General features: G+C 44.0%; 1 protein-coding gene across 1 annotated transcript; it reads right to left on the bottom strand.

Moving 5' to 3' along the window:
- Nucleotides 1-3,421: 3,421 nt before the first annotated feature.
- CLDN23 (claudin 23) lies at nucleotides 3,422-6,399 on the bottom strand. Its single transcript, XM_072625391.1, has one exon. It carries the CDS (start codon nucleotides 5,564-5,566, stop codon nucleotides 4,739-4,741), a length of 828 nt encoding a protein of 275 aa, XP_072481492.1. The 5' UTR covers nucleotides 5,567-6,399; the 3' UTR covers nucleotides 3,422-4,738.
- Nucleotides 6,400-26,399: the final 20,000 nt, after the last annotated feature.

Raw genomic sequence — 26,399 nt, forward strand, 5'->3', positions numbered from 1 at the left:
AGATTATTATAACCATTTATTATAATGTAATTTGTATGTAATCTATTCCACTGATCGACCACTCTCTTTCTTAGCCAGTAACAGATTGTTTTGATAATTACTGTAAAATACAGTTTGTCATCTGGTATGGGTAGATTGCCTTCCATCACACTTTTTTTCCCCATTGATTCCCTTGATATCCTTGATCTTTTGTTCTTCTAGATGAATTTTGTTATTATTTTTCTTAGATCTATAAAATGATTTTTTGATGGCATGGCACTGAATAGATAGATATTAATTTAGGTAGAATTGTTATTTTTATTATATTGGCTTGACCACTGTTTTTCCAGTTGTTTAGATCTGACTTTATTCATATGAAAACTGTTTTGTACTTGTGTTCATTTAGTTTCTGGGGTTTTTTTGGCACATAGACTCCCAAGTATTTTACACTGTCTGCAGTTATTTTAAATGGAATTTCTCTATCTCTTGCTGCTGGACTTTGTTGGTAATATATAGAAATACTGATGATTTATATAGGTTTTATTTTGTATCTTGCAACTCTACTAAAGTTGTTAATAATTTCAAGTAGTTTTTCAGTTGATTCTCTAAGTCCATAATATAATCTACAGTGACAGTTTTGTTTCCTCATTGCCTATTTTAATTCTTTCGATTTCCTTTTCTTCTCCTATTGCTATAGCTACTAGTATTTCCAGTACAATATTGAATAATAGAGGAAGGTTTCTAGCTTATCCCCATTACAGATAATCCTTGCTGATGGTTTTAGATAAATATTACTTATCATCTTAAGGTAAGCTCCATTTATTCCTATTTTCTCTAGTATTATTAATAGGAATGGATGCTGTATTTTGTCAAAGGTTTTTTTCTGCATCTACTGATATAATCATATGATATCTGTTGGTTTTGTTATTGATATGTTCAATTATTCTAATAGTTTTCCTAATACTGAACTAGACTTGCAATCCTGGCACAAATCCCACCTGGTCATAGTGAATAATCTTTGTGATATATTGCAGTCATCTCTTTGCTAGTATTTTATTTAAAATATTTGCATCAATATTCATTAGGGAAATGGGTCTGTAATTTTCTTTCTCTGTTTTGACTCTTCCTGGTTTCAATACCAACACCATATTTGTGTCATAAAAGGAATTTGGGAGAACTCCTTCTTTGCCTATTTTTCCAAATAGTTAATATAGTATGGAGATTAACTATTCTTTAAATGTTTGGTAGAATTTGCTTGTGAACCCATCTGGCCCACCAAAGTGTTATACAATTGTAATGGGCTATTACTATGCCATAAGAAAAAACAAATAAGAAAAATTAAGAAAAAACTTAGGAAGAATGAAAAGAATTGATACAGAATGAAGAAAGCAGAATCAAAGGAGGAAAACAAATACAATAACTATAGCACTGTGTGAGAAAAGAACAGAAAAAGCAACTGAAAGCCATGTAAATGCTATGACCAAGATTGTCTGTAGGAATGGGGTGAGAAAATATGTTTTCTTTTCTTTGTGGTGATATGGAACTAGGGCAATGGAACAGTCTATGTGCCTTGAAAATAAAGTGATATTCTGATTATTTTTGCTGAGTTGCTTTTCTTCTTTTGTTTTAGTCTTTGTTATAAGTCTCACTGGGGTGGGGAAGCAGGAAGGATTTATTCAGATATAAACATGCAAAATTGATCAGTCATTTTAAAAGGCTGTTGCAATAGTGCAGGTCAAAGGTGAGGAAGTACTGAACTAGGCTGGTAGATAGATAGGTAGAAAGAAGGGGCCATGGGACTGAGTGAAGTTGTGTAAGTAGAAGAGAGGCTTGATAAATTCTTGGCTGGAGATGGGGTGGGGTGGGGTGCAGGGATTAGGGGAAAAATGGAAAATGACACCAAGGTTGCTATCCTGGGTAACTAGAAGGATGGTGGTGCCCTTGACAGGAATAGAGATGTTAGGAGGAGGTTAGATTTAGGTGGAATGATAAGTTGTGTTGAGTTTGAGATACCCAAGGGACATTCAGTTGAAAATGCCCAATAGGCAGTTGATGACACAAAGACCTGGAGCTTGAGAGAGAATGGGGTAAACTAAGGTCACAACCTATTCCAAACACCAACCTATTCCAGGGAATAGTGGAACAGGAAAAGTATATCTGCTACCTAAGTTCAGAGTCTCTAAGGCTAGAGGGATGCTCTCCAATAAGGATAGGATAGGGAAATATTTCCCTAGTGGGACAGTGCCTAGTGATTAAAAGTAGGCTTGCAAAGAAACCACTGACTCCATTTATGAGCAAGGGAGAAGAGAGGCAGAGGGAGAGGGAGAGAATAATTTGGTTCTTCCTCTCTTCAAATCTCCAAGCAGAGGCTGGATGACCATTTTTTCCCCATGTGATACAAAGGATATTAGGTTGAACTAAATGGCTTCTTTGAGTCTCTGCTGATTCTGTCTGATTCTGTGCTTCTGTTTCTACTGGGTGTAGTTTCCTGAACTGTGAATCCGAAAAACACCCTTGCTATTGAAGTACCTTGAAAAACCTCCCTATACCCATCCTCTCATGCTGTGTCCTAAACCCTTCTTCTTGACTACTCATTTCCAGCAGGCCCATACTTGGACTAACTCCACTGATGTGTCTGTCCGGATGAGTTCCCTATGTGGGGAGAAAGCTACAAGGAATTTGGTTCTTTTTGTACAGATGTACAGAAGCTGACTAAGGCTCAAGGCAGGGCTGCATGGGACTGGAGAAGAACCTAGAGAAGCATTCTTGGGACAAGGTCTGTCTTGTTGACCCACAGGCTTTGTCCTCAACTCGGCTTAACTCTTTCAAACTCTATGCTCTAGTAGCCCATCTTCTAGGGGCTCTGTCTTCTCATTTTCAGGGAAACAAGATAACCTGATAAGGAAGACCAACTGCCTTCATTTCTAGGTAGCATTTGTATAAAAGGGATAATGATTCATCTTCTGCTGTCAGACTTTCGGGGGTAGGGGGTGTGTGTGACTTGGCTGTTGGAATCCAGTTGGAGACTATTATCTATGTTAGGATGGAGGGGGTTGGGGGCTGATATCTCTCATGTGCTGGACCAAATCTGCCTGAACTTCCTGGTCCCTGCCACCAGTATGGAGATGGTGACCTCGAGTTATTCTCTTTGTATCTTATTCCCAATTTAGAAACATACTTGTACCATTTTTTTCTTTCAGATGACTGCCTTTGTTTTGAATAGAAATTCATATGAAATCTGGTACCAAAACAACAATCTCAGAATGAAAGGATTTCCCCCCCTCCCCTCACTCCACTGCCTCTTTCTGGGCACCTTATATGCAGAGACAGAAAAAGGTGTGAATGAAAAATACAAGATAAAGTAGAGGTTGTATCGAGGAAGTACTAATGTCGGCAGTACATGCTGCCACACCAGATGAGAACAAAGTTCGTGCTGGTACACTTCACGTGGAACAGATTTGGTTTATACAATATTGAGATAAGAATGACAGGTTTACCTGCATTTTATAATTCCCAGTACATTGAATCCCTAGTTCACAAGAAAAAACACATATAAAAAAATCTGTCACCCACTGTCCTCAGCAGCTGTCATAATACAACTTCCATAAAACAAATTGCTATCATCTCTACTGCCATACCACCAGTGGATGATGGGAAGAGAGGTGTGGGTATGAGATAAGCCAGTCTGTGTCATTAGCCACAGATGGCAAGTTTGCCGGTACTCTTGGCTAACTTTAATCATCGGATCATAGATTTTGAGTCTTCTTAGATATGGAGTCCAACTCTTTTATTTTACAATGGAGGAAACTGAGGTAGAGTTGTTCTGTATTTTGCCCAGAGTCACACAGCTAGTAGCTATCTAAGGTAAGGTATCCCTGACTCCAGGCCCAATACCAAATTGCTTCTTATTTTAAGTCTAACTATAACCACCAATCTGGGTGTCAGGAGACCTAGGTTTAAATCTGAGTTTTGTGACTCAGATTCACCAGCTACGGGTAACAAAATCATCTTTCCTCTCTGGGCCCCCTTTTCTTCATCTGGTCCCCAAGGCATAAACTCTATAACCATTCTTGGATTCTATACAGTATCACCTTTGAGCTGTAGAATGGGACAGGAGGATTCCAAATGAGGTGATGGATAAAATTAACACAATTAGGCCTCCAATTGTGATCTAAAGTGTAGCAGACCTGGGCTGTTTGGGTTGCTTTTAAAAGTTTCAAACAACCCTTGAGCAACAAAGACTCAGTGTTTCAGTAAGCAGATGACTCGGAGTCCTGGGTTCTGGTCTCCCATCTGTCCCTGAAGCTGTTCAGCTCGCTGGACTCCTGTTAAGATGAGGGAGCTAGCATTTATAGACAGCTTTAAGCTTTGGAAAGTGCCTTATCTTATTTGGTCCTCACGAGAACCCTGGGAGGTAGGTGCTGTCATAATTTGCCCCACTTGACAGATGAGGACTATTAAGCGACTTGACCAGGGTCCACAGCTAGGAAGTGTTCTGGACCGATTCACTCAGGTCTTCCGGACTCCAGCTGCAGCACTCTAACCACTCTTCTACCCAGTTTCTCCTAGGAAGTGGCTTGACTTACTTTTAAGGTCCATTCTAGCCTTAACAGTCCGTGAAAACCACCGGCATCTCCAAAATATATACGCCTTTCAAAAGCAGCAGGAGCCAAAGTGGGCACCCGGTCCCGGGCAGTCCTAGAGTCTTTCGGCGGGTCCCGCTGCACTCATTTGAACAGGGCCAGGACAAGGAATCCAGCTACAAGTCTGAGTCACAGGGCAGTGTGCTACTGGAACTAGGGTGCGCGCTGCTGCCTTCCTCCCCCTTCAGTACATCCTCTGGGTTCGTGTAGGCTGCCGGTCGGGGCATCCTGAACCCTACCCGGGGCTTAGGGCCACCCTGGGGCTGAAGCCGGCCCTGGGTGCTCTGGGACAAGATCGATGGCGTGGTGTAATCTGCGGGCCATCGGATCTGCACTGTGTTAGGACTGCTGCGCTGCGGGTACTGCTTACGGCGGTGGGCGCGCTCTTCACAGACTCGGGCAAAGCTGAGTGTCAGGGAGAAGCCCCCCACTATCAGCAGGCAACTGCCCAGGAAGCCGAGCACTACGCTGTAGCCGACCCGCATCTGGACTGGGCTGGGCTCTGCGGGCAGCACCGTGCGGTTCTGCAGGACGTGGCTGTACCAAGCCACTGGGATGAGCCCCAGGAGGCCGGCGACAAAGAGTACGAGGCCCGAGGCTCCCGCGAGCCAGGCGCGGGGCTTCGGGTGCCAGCAGCGCACCCCCAGCGAGGCCATCAGCAGCCCCACGGCGGAGGTGGCCAGCCCGGTGACTGTGAGACCGCGCGCCACCTGCACTGGCTCAGCCGTGTAGTACCCCAGCTCGTCTCCGACCCCGCACTGCCTCTCGCTACTGCTCTGCTCTCTACACGTGTCCCACAGTCCCTGGGTCACCAGCAAGTCCACCGGCTGATCGAGGAAGCCAGTCTTCTGCCGCCAGCCCGGAGTCAGCGTGCAGACCAGGCACAGCAGCAAGCCGCAGGGGGCCAGCACCAAGCCCAGGGTCATGACCACCGGCGTCCTCATCTCGGCTGCTTGTGGCTTGGTGTCTGTCCGAGCCTGAGAGATCCAGGAGGTGGAAATGTGGACCCGTCGATGCCGGGGTCTCTGTCTCGTCTCCCTCGGCTCTCTCCACCCAGCTGAAAGCGTTCCTAAGGGGCACCGGTGGGCCCTGGCACTGAGGCGCCTCTGGCGATCCGAGCGCCCTAATCAGGGAATCAGGCTCAGTCCCGATCCGCTCCGCGCCTCCCACCTTCTCTTCCTCCTCCTCCTCAGTCTCTCCCTTCTGTTCTGCCTCTCGCTCATCCCTCTTCTATAGGGACTTCCTACAGGGCAAAGCTCCGCCCGTCGCTAAGCGAAACCAGAGCCCTGGCAGTCTCACCGAAACTGAACTAGCTCTAGACTCCACCCGGCCGGGGAGGGGCTGACCCTGGCAGGGCCAAACAGGAAGCAGCCACTGGGCCTTTGCTCGGTCCAGCCCCGCCCTTGCTTGCTCCTCCCCCAGGCCTTGGACAAAGGTTGAGGCCAGAACTGGTAGGAGAAAGGCGGCGAGTAGAGTCCGCGGCATTTGGCCGGGCCCCTGTTCCTGTCTGCGATCCAGTCGGTGGGGCCCGGGCAGCCTGCCAGGCTATTTCTTCCCACCTCACCACTGCCCACTGCCCTGGGTGTGCTCCTTCACCAAGCCAGGGACGGTCCTAGGTTTCGACAATCCTGAAGCCGGCCGCCTCTCTTGGCGCCTCTTCCAGTGACTTATTTACCCTCGAGGGATTATCTGGAAATCTTTTGGCTTCATAGAGTCAGTTACTTTTTCTCCCTCTCTGTGCTAGTTGGAATGAAGAGGGTCGGAGGTGAGTGAAGAATTCAAAAAATCTCTGTTCATTCAAATGTTTCTTTAGAAAAAAAAAAGTCACAGAATGTAGCTTTCAACCGATCTCTTTGGATTTCTAAGTCTGGTTCAAGTTAAAAAAAACCTCCTAGGGTGTTACAGCTAGAAGTAATAATAGCCGACATTTCTATAGCACTTAAAAAAAACTTCAACGTCTCCTTTGAACCTGAAAGCTACCCTGGGGAATCTATGAGTTAATTGCTTCCAGCAGCCAACTGGATCGACAATTCAAGCCTCTTTCCCTACATTAGTCTAAGCGAATCACAAATGCCTAGTATAATTTGCACAGCCTTGTTCAATATTGTAATCAAATGTCAGAGAGGAGGACCCAGAGGTGCTTGTAAAGCTCGAGAAGGATAGCTAACCTTTAGTGACAGAACTAGCATCCAAAAATATCTTGGATATTTTGTTGGAATAACGGACCAAGAATATAACATAAAATTTAAAAGCGATAAATACAACTCATACCTTGTTTTTTTGTTTGTTTGATTAATTCACTTTTTGATTGATTGACTTGTTTGATTGATTAACTTAAAAAAGGCAGCTAGGTGGTGAAGTGGAAAGAGGGCTGGACTTGGAGTCAGGAAAACTCATTTCCCTGAGTTCAAATATGTCCTCAAGGTATTTTCTAGCTGTGTGACCCTACGAAAGTCACTTAACCCTGCTTGTCTCAATTTCCTCATCTGAGGAAAGGACAGGGAAATGGCAAACTGCTCCAGTATCCTCATCAAGAAAATCCCAGATGGGTTGGAAAGAGTCAGACAGGACTGAACAGCATGCAACCTGGAGTGAGGAAGATATGAGTTGAAATCCTACCTCAAAGACTAAGTCACTTAACCTCTCTGCATATCAGTTTCGTCCTCTATTAAAGGAGAATTCTAGAGACACCTGTCCACTAGAGTTGCTGTGAGGATAAAATGAGTTACTGTACTCATATAAAGTGTTCTGCAAACTTTGCTAAATAAATGTTAGCTACAATAACTACCATTATCTTTTAATATTATCTTTTTTTTTTTAATATGTTGCTCTCTTGCCCTCTAAGGACAGCCCATCTTTTGTACTAAGAAATGCTGTGCAAATTTTCTTTGGGTCTTTCCTAGATAGCTACCACCAATAAATAAGCCAGGACAGTATATGGAAACAGGGAAACTGTAGTTTGTTCACACAAGATTCTGACACACCCCGTCAAAATAATATCCAACATTCATATAGCACTTACTATGTCCCGAAGGATGTGCTGAGACGTTGCAAAAAGCCCAGCAAACACAGAACAAGGTGTAGTTATGTCAATTCCTAATAGGTCATGTTTAGCTCTTTAAAAAATTCCATCAACGGGGGAATGACTGGACAGGTTAGGGACTATGAGTGTATGCATGTGATAAAATACTGTAGTGCTGTAAGCACCTGTAAAGGGAATTGTGTCAGAAAACTGGAGAAGACCTGTATGAACCGATGCAAAGCAAAGTGAGCAGGACCAGGAGGACAATTTCCACAGCATCAGTGATACTGAAAGGATAATCAACCATGAAAGACTTAGTAACTCTGATCAGTATAATCCACCACGGTTCTAAAGGACTCAAAAGGAAAATGCTATCCACCACCAAATGAAAAAGTGCTAGACTCAGAGTCCAGATCAAAGCATATTTTCTTTCTATTTTTTTGATGACTGATGTGAAAGTGTGTTTTGTGTAACTTCATATGATAATTATATTTTATAATATATTTATAATATATTATACAATATGTTAATTATATTAATAATATTAATATTAATAGTTATTACTTATTAATAAGTAATTAATTTAAATTTAATCTAATTAATTAATTAATTTATTCATTTCCTACTTGTCAGCTAGGACATCAAAGTGACACAACAGATAGAAGGCAGGATGGAATCAGGAAGTTCTTCCAGCCTCAGAGTTTCCTTGGCAGAGATACTGGAGTGGTAATAATTAAATTAATTAATATTAATATTAATTATTGATAATAATATTAATATATTAATAATATATATTATATTTATAATAATTATTATATATGTATATTATTAGTAGTAATAAGCAATATATAATATGTAATAATTATATATGAATATTATGCGTAAATATTATAATTCTTGCATTTTCAATGGATCACCGGATCAATCAATGGATCCAATCAATGCATTCAATATATCCTTCAATGGCAGGCTGAAAAATAACTTGAACTTTAAATAAAAATAAAATTGAATTTAAAAATCGTCTTTAAACAGAAAGAAAAATTAATTCAGAAAAACTTATCAACAATGAGTACAGAGTTTACTATGTTCCACACCCATAGTTTCTCACTCTTCAAAAAAGAGAGGTTCATTTTCTCCTCTCTCCTTTGAGGATGAGCACCAGTCACCATTGGGTGGCAACCCATGTGAACTATTTTCCTACCTCAGCGCTCATAGATTTGCAGGCTGGGCTTCCAGGAGTTCAGCTACCTATCTGGTTCTCCAAAGCTATAAAGATCCCCCATGAGGTCACCTTTAAGAGCCACCCAGGAAATACGATTAGCTCAAACCAAAGGCATTGATAAAATGGCATAGTAAGACCAGGAGCTCCAAATCTTTCCACCGGGCACTGAAAACCCAGGGTGCATTCTGACAAATGCACAACATAGCAGAGAAGACAGTGGCACCAATGCCAGGCATGCTCGTAGTGGGGTGTGTGACGGGAGCATGGGTACAGGGCACCAAACCGCTCTGGTTCTGCAGGGCCTCAGGGTCCTTTCTCCTCTTCAGGTGTTCTCTGCATGCCCCATCTTCGGGCAGAATCTCTGCTGGGCAGGTCGCTCAGCTGGCTTCGCTCCTCTCAGCTACCAGGCCGGGTTCTCTTTTAAATCTGTAGTTTGCTGGCTCTCTTTCCTCCTCCTTGAGGAGCAGGCTTGCTGCGCAAAACCTCAGCCGCTGCCAGCTGTTGCTTTATCTCTGAAGTGAGTTCCGTTAACCTGCTGAGTGCAGCGCCACCTACTGGACCCTGGAAGCTTTCAATCCTCATGGCCCCACTGGGAGTTTCCTTGGCAGAGATACTGGAGTGGTTGGCCACTTCCTTTTCCAACTTATTTTACAAATGAGGAAACTGAGGCAAAGAGGAGTAAGCGACTTGCCCAGGGCACAGTTAGTGTCTGAGGCTGGAAGAACTTCCTGACTCCATCCTGCCTTCTATCCATTGTGTCACTTTGATGCCCTAGCTGACAGGTAGGAAATGAAGAAAACTCTTTGCCCCTTGCTGCCTTGTGAGGCAGGGGTCTCACTCTGTTCACAAAAATATTGATCGGGACTAGCAGCTTGTCTTCTAAAGGCCACCCAGTGTAAGTATCAGTATTTTTATTCCTAGTCAAAGGTCAGTTTCCTTTTGTGATTCAAAGAACTCTTTCATACTTTTAGTGAACAAGTGACAAGGTCCAGACATCTCTGGACGTCTGTTCCTGGCTGTAGGTCCAACTTTCTGTAGCCTCAGCTACAGTCTTACCCTAGAACCTCCTGCAGTGCCCAGGTTCTCCTCACACTGGAACATCCATCTACCCAACTAGGCCCCTTCTCCAATCACTGGTTTTCTCCTAGGGTTTGTTTGAGGGGCAGGACCCAGGAGAGTCACAATCCCCCCACTCAAACTGTGCTTCTGACTCTCTGGACCTCAATAACATGCTGATTCTTATCATTTGCGGCTCCCTCTTGAGGGGTGTCTCCCTCCATGAGGATGTAAGCCCCTTGAGGACAGAGACTCTTTCTCTTTGTTCCTATTTGTATCCCGGGGGCAGCTAGGTGATGCAGTGGATACAGCACCAGTGCAGGAGTCAGGAGGACCTGAGTTCAAATCTCACCTCAGACACTTGACACTCACTAGCTGTGTGACCTTGGGCAAGTCATTTAACCCCAGCTGCCTCATCCTGATGAATATCTGGCCATTGGATTCAGAAAGCTCTGGAGGAGAAGTGAGGCTGGTGACCTGCACAGCAGACCCTCATTCAAAACAAAGTCAAGTGTAAGTCATGTCATTATTTCTCTGATGGCATGGTCTTCTTCAGCAATGAAGGATGTACATTTGTATCCCCAGTGCTCACCACATGCCTGGTACCAGATCAATGTACCTTGCCTAGCCCTTCATTAGCAGATTCATACTCTATTGCTTTAGTTATCTGACCCTTATATCAACCGGAGGAAGCAAGGTGAAGAAAAATGGTCTTGACATCTCCTGGATGTGTGATCCTGGGCAAGACATTTAACCTCTCATTGTGCCAGGCAAGCAGTAAGATAGTAAGCAGCAAAGAAAATGGTCTACTGTACTATAAGAAGTGATATGCTCCATGGTCTTAGAAAAACATGGGAAGACTAGCATAAAGAGTGAAATGAGAACCAAGAGAATATTGTATACAGTAACAGAACATTTTTTAATGAATGGGTGAGTGACTAAGTCATTTTGACTAAAAGACACAAATTAAAAATAAGGGATATATGAAGATATCTATATCAAGAGAAAGAACTGATAAATAGAAGCATGTAAAGAATAATTTTACATCTGTGTTCCTATCTGTGTCTAATGGTAGCCATCTCTAGGGTGGGGTTGGAGGGAAGAAAAGAAGAAAAAAATGTACAGATAACTTTATTATGTATTTAAGCAGAACAGCAAACTGTACATAATGTGCAGTTTCATGTGTAATCATTTTTTTATTTTATTATGTTATGAAAAAAAGAAAATGCTCATCTAGAAAGGAAATTTCTCAATGAAATCATATGTTGGGCTAAAAAATGTTACTGTGTGTTTTGTTTTTCCTGCTTTTGCTTACTTTGCACTAGTTCATATTTCTATATCTTCTTCATACTCATCATTTTATAGTTCAGTAATATCCCAATATAATCAGTTTTCAGAATTTGTTTAGGCACTTTCAAGTCGATGGTCATTCATTATGTTTCCAGTTCTTTGCAATAACAAAAAATGCTGCTATGAATATTTTGTTATATATGGAAGCAGCAAGGGAGCATAAGGGAAAGACAGGAGGTAGTGTGTGCTGGGCAAGTCAAAACACCACCACCCCTTCAATCACCACCTTCACTCAGACCCTGATGGAACTAACGCAGGACCCTGAACCTAAAAGCCTTGGGAATAGCAGTTCCTCCCAGTCTACAAACTACCAACCTATAATATGGGTATGGTTGTATTTGCTTAAAAAATAAATGAACAAAATTTATCCAAATAAATTGATACATTTGTTTATTTACAATCAGAAAGAAAAGTATAAGTGCATTGGTTCCAAAGAATAAAGGAATTAGTCCAGCATCCTCTGGCATCTGAGAGTTAAGTTTCTTGAGATCCAAACCTGAGGAACACAAGAATGATTCCAGGCATCTTCCCACATATCTAAAGAGTACTTTTCTCTTCCTTATCTTTGTGGGCACCATTAATTTGAGGTTTGACAAAAAAATCTCTATGGTTAAATCCATAGAACCAAGGATTGAAAGCTAACCTTATTTTTTTTTTTGGTGCAACAGAATTCATACTTCATACTACACATGGGGACTTAGTCAAATTATATTTTTGGACTTTTGCAGTGCCCATCTTTAGAATTTTTAAGATCCTCTTCAGTGTTGTAAAAGATATGAAGCACTGTTTTAAAACAGTTGCCCCTCCAAATAGAAAAATCAAGGTCTTCATCAAAATATGGCTATAATTGTGTTTGCTGAAAAAATTAAATGAACAAATTTATTGATTAATTAAGAATGAATTGATAAATTTATTCATTTAACATCAGAAAGAATGACAGGTACAATTTTTCCCCTGAAGGAATTAGATCCCCATCTGCTGGTGCCTGAGAGTTGAGCATCTTGAGCTCCAGACACAGGGGCACAGGAATGATCAAGGTACCCTGACAGGTAATCTAAAATGTACTTCTTGCCTCCTTACCTTCCCCCCCAACCCCCAAGGTCAGGTTTTGTAAAGCAAAACCCATGGAACCAGTGATTGAAAGCTAATCCTAACCCTTGGTGCAATGGAATTCACATTTCATATATTCTGCAAAATACAAAGAAGGGAAGACTTAGATTGACTAAAGATTTTTCTTAGGTAAAGTGCTTGCACATTACACTTTTTTGATAACTATTTTTAGAATTTTTTTTCAGATTCTCTTCCATAGGGAACAGGGGCACCATTTTGAAAAAAAAGTTAAATTTTAGTTAATTTAAAAAAAATTGAAAGACCAATTCATTTATCAAAAACATACTGATATAATTGTATTTATTGCGGGGGGGAAGGATTGATAAATTTGTTCATTTAAAATAAAAAAGGCATAGGTCCATTGGTTCCAAAGAAAGGGGGAATTAGATCAGCATTCGCTGTATACTAGAGGTTGGGTTTCTTGAGTTTTAAGCACTAGGGGTACAAAAATTATTCCAAACACTTTCTCATGTATCCCACTTCTCATCTTTTTGGGCGCAAGTAATAATAAGTTTGACAAAGCTAAGCCCATAGAACCAGCGATTGAAAAGTAATCCCGCACGTTTCTTTCTGCAATGGAATTCATATTTCATATAGTCTATAAGACACATAGAAATGGGGACAACCAAATTGACTAAAAAGAGATTAAAAGATTCGGATTCAGGGCATGACCAGATGCTCTGATGCTTTTTTCTTGCCCAAGATGCTTTTTTGTATGGGTTTGGACTTCATTTTGCTGTAGTTGTAGAATTTTCCCAATTTTTTTACGTGGGGCTACAGGTGCTTTAAGGCACAATTTTGAAAATGTTGTACAAAAAAGATATCCCTCTCTTTGTAAAAGTAAGTGAATGACTTTTATCTTTAAACGATTACTGGATAAGATGAGGCAGATTGATTCGGAGGCAGAATGATGCTTAAAGTCAGAGGCAGGCTCTTCCTGGTTTCAACTTCATGGATGGCCCTCCCAGGATGAACTCATCTCTTCTAATGTCATCACCCTATTGCTAACTCAGGCCACTTTTTTGACACTCCCTCCCTCAGTCCCCTCTCCTTTCTGAATCAAGGTCTGCTTCCTTTGTAGAAGGCAGAAACTGATCTTTCAGTTCAGTCTCCTTTGCATCTGCTGCCCCACCTGGTTTCAAGTCGTGGAACAAGATGCCCTGACCCAAAGTAACCCATGTTGTCCACCACCTCCACCTGCTTTCCTGCCTCCTTTTGTGTGTTGTTTACCTCCCCTCTCCTCCCCACCTCGTTATATTGGAAGCTCCTTAAGGACAAGGAATGCTTTTAATTAATTCTATCCCATGGTTAGCATAGTGCTGGGTATATAATAGGGGCTTAATAAATGTTTATTGGATGGGATTGGGTCTGAAGTATTTATTATTATTAGGTTAATAAAGAGTGTTAGGGTTGGGGTTAGGGTTAGAATCAGAGCCTCAGAATTAGGGTTAGGGTTAGATTCAGAATAACTATTTATTTAAAATTATAACAGTATTATACCATTAGTTCCAAAGAAAGGTTGACTAAAGTTCACGAAAGCAAGTTCCCCAGAACTGAGTGAGAGTCAAGAAAAAGAGACGCTTTTTCCCTCTGAGAGCGGACTCGACTTGTGGGAGGAAAGTTCCAACTCGGCCCAGGGGGTTAGGCCTCTGTAGTGGGGGGGGCACTGCAGGGGGCCTGAAAACCGTTAGACCCGCGGAGCCACGATGGTTTCAGATCTTGGTGGTAGTAGCCAGTATTCAAAGGAGAACTTCGGTGGTCTAGGAAGAGAAAGATTCCACGTGAACAGCGGTCGAACATGGGTTAGTTGGACCTGAGATAGGCGATTGCGGAGGTTCAGGTGATGGCTTCCATTGTCATCAGCAGATGGAAAGGGAGTTAGATCATATCCGGAACCCAGAGTGGTGGAGACAGTTGGACGGATGCTGGAAAAGCCGACTGGGACCAGAGAAAACCCTTTGTAGTTTGTGAAGGGCAGGGTCGCCTTGGAATGAGGCTGCTCTGCTCCTAAAAATCCGCCTGGAGGTCCCTAAATCCGCAGCAGGTCTCTAAGGTGAACAGCCTCTGGCACGTTGAAACTACGTGGGTGAGGGAAGTTGACCAGCAGGATCCTTTGGGATAAGGCCTGGGCCACTAAGAAGGCGGCTGGACGGGGCACCGCTCCTGGCTTCGGCGCCCCTACCTTCACCCTCGCGGTCTCCAGCCAGCAGTCCCTGTAGGGCCCTCGGTTCTCCTCTTTTCCTTCGGCCTCCCTGGGGCCTCCCTCCTCACATCGCAGCTGCACCAGCTTCTCCTGTCCTTCTTCGCTCTCCCACTCCCCACCCATGCTCCTCTCCCACCCCTACCATAAGGGAAAGGGAGAGTGTCCACGTCTGGGCGTTCCAGGTCCACGAGGACGCTGGAGCATGGGGGTTCTGGCTCCGGGTGACCAGGCCACCTCCCCCTCCCTCCCCCCCCACTCCCCGCCAGATCTAGGGCTGCCCCTCTTCCCCCAGAGGCCGCAGGTGAAATAAGATGGCTATGTTAGTTTTTCACTGGTCCGAGGAGGGGTGTGAGGTGAGCCTTGAGGGACTCTCTCTTTTTGGGCACGAACTGCTCCCGGGACAGTGTCAGGAGGAGCAGGACTGGACCGGGTACACCTGTCAGACCGTAACGCAGGGGTCCTAAGGCGAGCTCCGGGAGTTCAGAAACTTCCCACCGAGCAGAAGGCCAAAAGCTCGCTTGATCTCGATCTTTCTCACCTTTGGTTTAAGCAGGTGTCGGAAACGTCACCAGTTTACCACTTACCACAACTGGCTTGTGGCAGCCAAGCGACGTCCCCAGCGATGTCACCTCCAAGTCTGAATCCTCCCTCCCTAAATGTGATGATCCCGCAGCGCCAAGGAACCTGGATGGGCCTAGCGTAGACTGGCTGCCTTCCCCTCTCCTGGTGTGAGGCGGAGCAGAGAGGGCCGGGGGATCAGAGAACCGCAGTCAAGGGGGTCTGTTTCTTTCCTGGAGTGGGGAGCGTGTTCGTAGGGCACCTGGTGCTAAACCATTCATGGACAACCTGCTTTTGAATCAAGTTTTAAGCATGTAGCAGAGCAGCTCCCTCGCTGCGGTCTATGGAAAATCAGCCCTTGACCCAAGCTTTTGCAGTCCCAAGGGAAAAGAGAACTAAGACGGTCTCCCTTACTACAGTCTTTTCCCCTTCTGTTGCATTTCAGCTTGTTACTGGGACAAACGAAACCGTCTTTCCCTCTCCCAGGTTGGAGGGGTGGAGGAGGAAAAAAAACAACCCAGGAAAGGCGAAATCCGACCCCTGCTTAAACGCGAACGGAGTGCTGAGGGACTCACCTCAGGAGGAAAAAAAGGGAAAAAGTTCTTGGTCGTTTGGGTAGTAAGCGTTAGTCTGTCTTATTGGAATGTCTGCTGTCTATCTCTTGTAGCTGGTGGAATGGAGCACCTGCGGGTGAACGTCTGAAACCCCAAAGGATGTGCAGGCTCTCTCTCATTCCCGTTATCTCCTCAGGTAGCCTTCGTTGTTACCCATCCTACCCAGAGCTGTACCCTCATGCAGTGGCTGGAGTGGGAGTGAGGGGTAACGGGACCAGCGTGCGGTCCTAACTGCAGAGGCTGGATCCCTCCCTCCCCACCTTCCCCACCTCAAAGACCTCTGTTCCGTAGTCTGGGGTAGGGCTTTATTGGAGTCACCATCAGGCTATGATTTCGGCCTCCCGTGTCATAGTTCCCGCACCATGCTGCAAAAGATAGCCCTGGGTTTTGCTTAGCATAGCATTCTTGAAGCCAGACCTCTCTCCGCACCGAACTATGCGGTTGCGGGTGCGGGAAGGTTGGTCTTGGCACACGCATGCACAAACACATATTACACATGCACATACATATATGTATATGTATGTGCATATCTATATCTCACTGACACAGCTTGGTCATTCTCATCTTCATCCCTCCCAGATGGGCGCTGTGGGGCTTGGGCGAGGGTTAGGGTTTTCCTGTGGTAGGGAACTGCCCAGTGGGGGCTTGTCTAACAGTCTAGCATTGATCCGCTTTCCAGTCTGCTTGTGTGCCTCGCACACAAGACGTATACATCCTCTCCTCTCCCCCACCTGGTGGATCAGCAGTCTTCCGAGTGGGGATTTTGTCGGGCTCTCCCATACAAGAAAAGGGCAGACGGAAAGCTCAGAGAATTGTGGTGATAACCTTCCAACTCTTCTCTTCTCACAAAACCTCTACTTCATTCCATCTATCACGAGGCAGTGTGGAACATTCCACTTCTGTGTCCAACAATCTCAACCAGGTTCCTCTGGAACACATCACCTTTTACACTTTTCTTTAAAAACTTAAAAAAAGATTCTTGCTGCAGACTTCTACCGGGATGCCCCTGATCTCAGCGGCACTCTCTGAGTGCTCCTCTGTAACGGCTTCCCTTATCCACCCCCCACTCCTTAAAAAAACCATTTATTTTTCCTGAAAAAAAGTTTTTTTTTTTATTATTATTAAATCCTTTCGGTAGAACTCCACCAGTGTGTTATGGGATATTCACTGGTCTTGGTGTCATTCTCTCTAGAGTGCCCACTGATCCCAGTGGCAGGAACTAAGATGATCTCATAAGAAAAACGGGAGATAGAGACGGTGTGTTGGGAACTAGTGGGGAAAAGAGGGAGGAAAATTAGCTCACAATAGAGGCTGGAAAGGAAGACATTCTTACAGTGGAGGGGAGCAGAAAACACTAGAGTCTCACTTTTTTTTTTTTAAATTAAATTATTTTATTTGTTTTCTGTGTTCTACAATCACGTCCACATATCTTAGATCTTTTTCCCTCCCTTCCCCTCCATCCCTTCTCCGTCCCCAATCCCTCCCTCAGATGGCATACAGTTTTATATAGGTTGAACCTCATTCTTACCTGAACTGGTTCAAAGACGAAGAACATCCATATATACATACACTTTCATGTTTGTGTGCATATATATACACACACACTATATAGACACATACATACACATATATCTACATCCTCTACATACGTATATAATTAGCATGTATATGTACAAAAGAAAAAGAAATAGAAGAGTACAGGATGGAGGGAAATACACAGCAATCACAAATATGAATGAGACAAACTGTCCCCCTCCCCACCATCAAAAAGGAAAAGACTGTTCAAATAAGGAGAAAAGTGTATAATGCTTCACCTAGAGTAAAAAGATCGCAATGGAAATCATGATCTCACTCAGAGCAAAAGCAAAATCAGACCTAATTAAGAGAGATTATCAGGGAAACACCATTTTGCTCAACTTGAATTAATATCAGTGCTGACTATATAAGCACCAAGAGGCACAGTATCTAAATTCTTGAAGGAAAAGTGATATGAGTCAGAGGAGGAATAGACAGTAAAAGTATACTAGTGGGGAGCTCATCTTACCATGTAAACACATACTCATAAAACCATAAAATAAACAACAAAGAAATGAAAGAGATGAACAGAATTTTGGTAAAGTTAGATATGAGAGACCTCCAAAGAAACTGAGAAGAAAGCATATGTTTTTTCTCAGCTGTTCATAGCACCTTCATAGAAATTGAACATGTATTAGGGCATAAAACATCACAAACAAATGCAGAAAAACAGAAATGTTAAATGCATCCTTTTCAGACCATAACACAAAATTATATTCAATAAAGGACCTTGGCAGCATAGATGAAAAATGAGTTGGAAACCAAATGATCGAATCTTAAAGAATGAGTGGGTCAAGAACAAATCTGAGATACAATTATTTAATTAAAGAGAATGACTATAATGAGACAACCTACCAAAATTTGTGGGGATGCAGCGAAAGTAGTACTTAGAAGAAAACTTATACCTCTCTCTAAAAGATTACATCAATACAAGAGAAAAAGAGCAGATCAACCAATTGTTTTGCATGACTTCATTTATATAAATGGGTATCTTATTTCTTGCTTTCGGTGAGTGGGGGAGGGGCTAACAGGAATAGTGGGAAGGAGAGAAGCTGGAACCTAAAATAAAACTAAAATAAAATCTCCCAACCTATCCCCCTCCTGGAATATTCCTCCTAATATCTGTCATATATATGTACATATATATGACATGTATATGATATATATATATATATATATATATATAATTTCTGATTTCTTTTTAACTGAAGAGGAAATTTTATCTCACTTTTGTGAGCTGAGCTGCTTTCAGAAGAGGGGGAAGAGTCCTTTTAATGGAGCACTTTTTCTTTCACCCCACTGCATTTTACCTCAGTGTCCATTTCCATTCAATCCATTTCCATTTCAAACCCCACCTCCAAGGTTTTGTTTTGTTTTTTTTTTTTTTAAATAAAATATATGTTGTGTTAGGGACCTGGAAGCACTTTTTTGCTTCCACCACCACTCTCCCTTCCTCGGAAGTTTTAGGAAGGCTAAAGAGTTCTTGGTTTCTCATGCCTCAGAGAAGCCTAAAGAATCCCACCCCCTAAAACTTTCCATTAAAATTTGACCCAGGTAATGCCTTCAAGGATTTCGGAGCTCTAGCCCCTTGATATGAAGGACTCCAATGGTAGCATGGGCTATCTTGATGACCTTAAAAAAATTCACTTTAATTTTTTTTAATCTGACTTTGGGGGACCAGAGGCAGCTCTTTCTGTCAGTTCTGCCTTGCCAGAAATGCTTCAGGGTGGGTTGAAGACCCTGAGCTTGTCAGTCAGCCAGCCCCTTCCCTCCTGTGCTCATGCCCCCTAGGCACTGGAACCTGACCGAACCTCAGACCCTTCCACCCTATCCCCCAACCGAAAGCTGGGTTCACCTCCTCAGATTAGAACCCAGGCAATCCTTGCTAGGATTTCCAACACAGGCTCCCCACAGTCACACAGGCTCCCTTGGGCCCAATTTTCTTTTTCTTTTAATTTAAATTTCTTTCCTCTTTTTAAATTAAAGTTATAAACATCTCCTGTTCTGGGACTAGATGGAATTCTTTCCATTTATTCCTCCTTCCCAGAAAAGCCAAAGGGGTTTCAGAGCTTGCAACTGGTCTGCCAGCCAGACCCTTTCTCTCTAGTGCCCTAGGACCTGACACCAAGACCCATCTGAAGCAGCTTGGGCCTTTCCTTTGAACTGGAAACCCCAAAGTATCTCTGAAGATTCCTGAGTTTTCACCCCCACCTACATAGGTCACTAACAAAAACACTACCTTAGTGTTCCTTCCATCCTCTTTTCTAAACTTTAACAATATAGAACCCCTTTCCATCCATTTTTCCCAGAGAGCCCTGGGCTGCAGATCCGTCTTGACCCTTCCTACTGGGTCTTTTTGGGGCTGTGCAGATCTCAGTTCCCTCAGAGAATGCCACTTTCCTGGCTAGGTCTTCACTCAGCTTTGGACCCCTGGAGCACCTCAGAGGATCCACTTGTTTCAGCACCCTTTTCTGAAGTCCTGAAGGGAAACAAAGCCATCCATCCATCCATCCATCCATCCATCCATCCATCCATCCATCCATTCATCCATCCATCCATCCACCCACCCACCCACCCACCCATCCATCTACCCAGCCAGCCAGCCAGTCAGTCATGGCTTATTTGGCCCTTAGGCTTCTGTTAAATCAAATACCTGGATTCTAGAAAATGGTACTCAAGAAGTGAGTACCCCCACAGCAAACAGTCAAACAAATCATTCACACAGTATGGCAATAGAAACAGAGGTGTTTCCCCATGCAAAAAACAAATGGAGAAGGATGTGTGTATGGGAGAATATGCTCAAAGTTGGCATTCATGTGGCAAACTTAAACCCCCAAAATGGGCTTGGTTGGAAACAGGTGATCCTTACCTGTCTGCCTGCCCTTCTGCTTCTAACCACGCATCCACAAGCACAACAAGGACAACATCTTTGTTGTTGGTGGAGTTTTAAACACATTGGCCTGATGTCAGATACTGGATGGGAAAGGACAGCTCACCAGATTTAAATTGAAGGTAAATTACCAACATTAGTTTGGGGATCAGATTAAACTTGGAGTAATTATTCACTTCTAAAATTGGTGAAGGGCTTACCTGGACAGAAAAACTGGGGCTGGGATCTTGGGGGCTGGTGTTTCTCCAAGTCCTGGCCCTCTCTCCCTTTCGCCTGTCTCCCTAGACATACTCTACCAAGTAGGGTATCAGCCAGAGAAATGTTTTCAACCAATGGGTAGACTAAAAGGTCTAGTTAGCCTTACACATAGTTTCAGCACTTTGCATACATAGCCTAGTAAAAGGGATTAGGATTGTTCCCCCCCCCCCCCCCCCCCCCGTACTGTTTCGAAACTTGCTTACTTCTTTCTCCAGATGGAAGGATCAGAAGGTAAGAAAGGTGTGTATCATCTAATAAAAATCACAGTTGCCTGATTAGAAGTTTTTAGTAAATCAGTTTCATTTAAATTTAGCCGCAATCACCCCCCAACCCCTCAACCGGGGCCACGTGGTTTAGGTTGGGTGAGAGGCTGTCAATTAATCTCAGTGAAGACGGCCCCCACCTCACTAAGCTCGGAGACTCTGACAGGTCTGTGCCCCAAGGAGCCCCCGAGGATCCTAGGGCAGATTTCGCCCCTTCTGCCCCCGCTCCGCCTTGGCCCCCCATTCCCAAGGCGGCCAGGCGCTCCCGCTCCCTGGGCATCGATTCTGCAAGGCTGAAGGCTGGTTCGATTGCCCTGCGTTAGGCCCGGGCTGGTAGAGGCTGCTTGAGTACGGCTGACCTGAGCCCCAGAGGCCGTGGCGTCCGTAACGGATTAGATTTATGCAGCCCACGCTGGCCCACAAGCCCGGAATGAGATGAAGAGGCCGCGAGAAGCCCGGGGACAAAGACGGCCGAGAGGCCTCTCACCGCCTCGAGGCTCCCTGGGCGGCCTCTCTGCTTCCCGGTGACACCTCCAGGGCCGCTGCCTGGAAGCCCCGAGGCCCTTAGTCCGAGCTCCAGCTGAGCCCTGTGGCCCGGTCTTGGGGCCATTGTGCGGTCAGGCGGTGGAGGTGTCTTCGAGAGTGCTCCATGAGGAAAAGCCCCCACGGCTGGGGTACCAGGAAGCCCTCGATGCCACCCCCAGCCCCAGGCCAGGCGGACAGTCCCGTGCTCCCTGCTGATGGCCTGTGGACCCTTGGTTACTCAATAGCACGATTTCAGGTGAGTGGGAATTGATGGTGCCTGACAGAGATCAGCCCATCTAGGTGGCGGTGGTGGTGTTTGTCCTTGGTTCTGGAAGAGGAAGGTGATGCTATAGCATGCCAATGAATTGGATTTGAGGGAGGGAGGGCAGTGCAAAGTCACTTTCTCCCCCGGAGTCATCTGGGTCCAGTGGCTGGATACAGATCAGGATGACTGGAGATGGCGCTGGGAGCGATATAGGCGAAGGTTGTAATGGTTGTTCTGACAGTCCCTGCCTTCAAGGAACTCTAATTGGGAGAGATAATACACTAAGGGGAGTGGTTCTGGGGCCTCCAAACCAGCCGGCTTCAGGTTTTGTGGGGGCTCCCAAGGCTTGCTGGGACATAAGTCTATTTGGGGGGGGGTCCTCAAGGCTTGCTGGATATCCGTCTGTTATCCATTTGTGATGAATGTCTGCAGGTGCTGGAACCAGATGCATCATTCTGGTAACAGGTAAATTGTTACAAATCCATGATTAAAGCACATTCTTCGATTGCAATAGAAATAATACCTCTCTGGAGAATAAAAGCCACAGGATTAATTATTTAAAAAATCCAGGCCGATCTTCCTCGGTGTCATTCTTTCAAATAAGATCTTTTAGAAAACGAGTTTCTTGATGATTTCATAGATGGGGAAACATGGAGCTGGTATCCTGTTTACAATTTTTCCTCTATACCCGGTTCTTAACCTGGTAGTCAGTGGAAATTTCAGAAGATATATGAACTTCAGTGGGGAAAACAAGTCTACGTTTTTTATTTCACCAATAAAAAATCTCAGCTTCTGTGATGGCCTTTTCCTGATTCCCCTACATGTTTTCACCTTCCCTTTAACATTATCAACAATTTATGCCATATATATCTAGGTCATATGTAGTCATGTGGGTGTTGTCTCCCCCCAATTACAGCTTCTTGCGAACAAGGACTACTTTTTTCCGGTCCTTTGTATCACTATGGCAGTAGGTGGCATATAGTCAGCATTCAATAAATAATTGCTACCTTGACTTCACCTGTCTGGGTCTCATAGCTCTGTCTGTAAAATGACAGGTCAACGACTAGTTAACCTTTCAGGGTCCTCCCATTTCTAGATCTGTGATCCTAATATCTTTGTGTATTTGTCTTTTCTAAATTAAATTAGGAGGATATTAAAGTCAGTGGCCTGGTTTCATATTTCTTTTTCCTAATACTCAATGCCTCCCATTGCAATGAGCCCAAAGCAGCTATTCAGTAAATCAGATTACCACCCAATGTTAGAGCTGGAAGGGAATTTAGATAGTATTTTCAATAACCCCTCCCATATGGGCCCCAGAGAAGGGAAATGACTTGTCCAAGGCACATAATGCCAGAACCAAGACTGAATTGAGGCTTTCTTGCCAATACAAGGCCTCCATTTCTCTAGAACTCCCCCCCCCCCCCCACAATCTCCATGCCAGTTTCAGTACCTTGGAGAGCAGGAGGGATGAGAAGATTGAGAGGAAATCTGAAGGTTTACTGCCAATTTGGAGAGGAAGGACTTATTTATGTCCTTACCAATTGTTTTCTTGTTAAAATGAGGCCACTGCCTTTGTGAAGCACCTGGAGATGCCACAGGATGGCCGGCTAGGTAGGGGTTAAGTTGACCCCTCTTAATCAGGGCAGAGACTCAAGTCTTTTTCAAGACTTAACTAAAAGCCCTGATCAGGTTGGGGGAGGAGATTCACTTTCAGTACTTGCGATATCTACAAAGGACAGAAAGGGCTTGGGTTTGTAACCCTATTCTGCCACTGACAGCCTGACCTTCTACCTTGCACTCCACTTACCTCACTGGTAAAAGCTGGGGGCTAGATTAGATGACCTCAAGAGTGCTTCCCAGCTTTAGAGCCATCCCATGTATGATGTTTGACCCAAGTGATCAGTGACAGGAGGATATCTTATCTGAGAACCAAGTGACTTCCATCAGGACTGTTCCAATTCCGACAACGTCAGGCTGACAAGCAGCCCCTCCATCGGTAGCAGGACACAGACTTATCACGGAAGAAAAGTGCAAGAAATAAGCCTTGGAGCATATAGCTGACTGTGGGAAGCTGGAACTGACCAAGAGCAGGCTCCAGTGGGCTTCTATCCAACCCACTGCATTTGAATTTCACAGAGAATCAGCCAGCAAAGGGAAGACTTTGTGATTTTTAAAACATAAATAGCCTCTGCAAGTAACAACCTTCTTGGCTCTGACCCCTGTAGCTTACCTAAAAAAGGCAGCCCCAACAAAGACATTGGAATACCCAAAGAAGGGAAATTGAGTCGTGCTTGGAATGGAGCCTAATGGAGGACAACTTCACCGTGCCAATATATGGGCTGGACCAGACAAGTCTCAAATTCCGGGATTCTGAATTTCTTCCTGTGGGAAGACTGGAAAGCTTTGCTAGCCCCCCAGGCTCCATGACTTATCTCACAGTGACATCTGGTGGGAGGTGTTTGTACAGAGGTGTACTCTGTCCATGGAGTGAGCAGGCACAAGGCTTGATAAGATACATTCCCTGTGCTGGTGAAGCTCACAGTTCAAAAAAGATGCAAGCCAGCAGTGCTAATGACAATCATCTTTCAATTTGTTTTCACTCAGAGTCAGTAATAGATTCCTCTGTTACATGGCCTTTTGCTACCTTTCCATTCTGTCTTCTTAGACCTTTCTTCTCTCAGAGATCCAATGACATTGGCTATGAGTAGCCTCTTCTCTACCCCTACCTTTTAAGCTTTTACAAAGAAATATTTTCTTCACAGGTATAATCACAAATACAAAATCTTAGTCCACCAATTTGTGAGAGGCATTATCCCCAACTTCCCATACCTCATTCTTTGGGGAGGGGGAAGGGGTTAACATTCAAAGTTTAGCTCAGTTATGAGTACACAGTCCCAGTTACAAGGTCAAATCTACTTCATGCTCAAGCCCTTGGCATCCTGACTTCTCTGCACTTTCCTTTTAGGCTGTTTTGCTGCAAATTTTGCCGACAATCCTAAGGTTGCTATGTCTCACACTCCCAGATTTGATGGGGATTTACTGCCCACAACAGAAACTGAAGATAAAGGAAACAGAACAGAAACAGACACCCCTAGACCAATTTCTTGTTGTAGGGGAAAGAAGTACTTTCCTTCTCACCAGTTCTATTGATGGTACTTTCACATGAGATCTTCATCCTGGAAGTGGCTGGAGAGAGCATATAGGGAAGAACTTAAGCCAGAAAGAGCTGGCTCTCCTCTGTGCCTTGCATGTTTTTCCTCACCTCCACTTCCTGGCTTCCTTCAGCTAAAATCCCACCCAAAGGCGAGGAGCCTTTGCCAGTCCTCCTTAATTTCTTTGTGCCAGGCACAGAGGATACATGGTAGGCCCTTAATATATGTTAGATGACTGATTGACAGGAGGCAGGCATACAGCATCTGTAATCATTATATCTTAGCTGCTCTCAGTGAGTTCAAGTCCCCTGACTTTGATAAACTGCATCCCTGGATACTTAAAGAACACACAGATGAGATTCCTGTATCTCTGCCAGCGATGAAGAATCTTGGAAAATGGGAGACGTGCTTGCAGGACATCAAGATGTTCAAATACTACCCTGATTTTCAAAATGGGAGAAGGGGAATCCTTGAAAGCACTGCTAAAAGGATAATTGTTTTTAAACACTTAGAAAAGGAAACGGTGGTCCAAAGAAGCTAGCATTGCCTCATCATGAACAAGTCATTGGTGCCTTTTTACTGGCCGCCCCCATGCTTGGAATGCTCTTCCTCCTCCCTTCTGCCTCTTGGCTTAAATTATCTCTTCCTTCTGACGTTACTTTCCATTTACACTGCTGCTGTCTTTTAGGTGCGGTTGTTTGCATGTCATCTCCCAGTAGATAGTGAGTTCTTTCAGATTATGTGTTGGTGGTTTTCTTGTTTGTTTCATTTTGTATTTTGTTTTTCTCAGTATCCTTACTTTAGCACATTTTTTATTATTTATATCAGGACTCATCGTTACTATGATTATATATAAATTTTTGCAATATGGAGGAATAGGAAACAAAATAGCTGCCCATTTACTGGGCAAGGACTAAACAATCTGTGACATATGAATGTAATGGCATATTATTATGCTGTAGGAAATGATGAACGCTATGAATAAAGCATGGAAAGATCTATGTGAACCAATGCAGAGTGGAGTCAGAAGGATCAAGAAAACAATATTCATAGTGACCATACCTTTGTAAATGGAAACAGCATTCCCCCAACCCCACCCCCCACCCAAATCAAAAGTGAATGTTGCAAAATTATAAAGAACAAGCATGGCTCAAAAGAAGATATGAAACTCCCAATCTATCCCTTTGCAGATGACAGAGGTACACAAATGCTGCCCATTCCAGCACATTTTCAGATTTTTTTTTTGATGCATTAATCACTTGGGCTGATTTCTTCCTTTTTTGACTTTAAAAATACTCCTTTATGATATTTTACGTGACTTCACATATATAATCGGCATCATATTGCCTGCCTTCTCCAAAGGGACCAAAGAGAGGGAGACCAGCCCCAAAGTAGCTCCTGATGTTCTTACCCCTTCCATTGGGATTCATGGCATGAAGGGCAAAACAGACACAATGAAATGGGTTTCCTTGCTTGGACTGCTGAGGTTGGCTGGAGAGGGTGCCTCATTATCTAATGGGGGACCCTGTTCCCCTTTTCTCCTAAAAGAATAAGAACCTTTTCCTGTGAGTCTGCAAGGGGGACATCCCCCAAGGTGGCAAAGTTGCTACCCTGTTATCTTGATTAAAAATGCTCTATTCCTCCACTCATGTGTTTGATTTACTTCAGGACTTGACAATATTCAGTGTTTCTGGCAACAAAATAATATTCCATA

Source organism: Notamacropus eugenii, chromosome 7 (genome assembly GCF_028372415.1).
Source record: "Notamacropus eugenii isolate mMacEug1 chromosome 7, mMacEug1.pri_v2, whole genome shotgun sequence".
NCBI lineage: Eukaryota > Metazoa > Chordata > Mammalia > Diprotodontia > Macropodidae > Notamacropus > Notamacropus eugenii.

Coding starts and splice junctions, on each gene's coding strand:
- CLDN23 (XM_072625391.1), bottom strand. CDS start 5,566: ATGAGGACGCCGGTGGTCATGACCCTGGGCTTGGTGCTGGCCCCCTGC.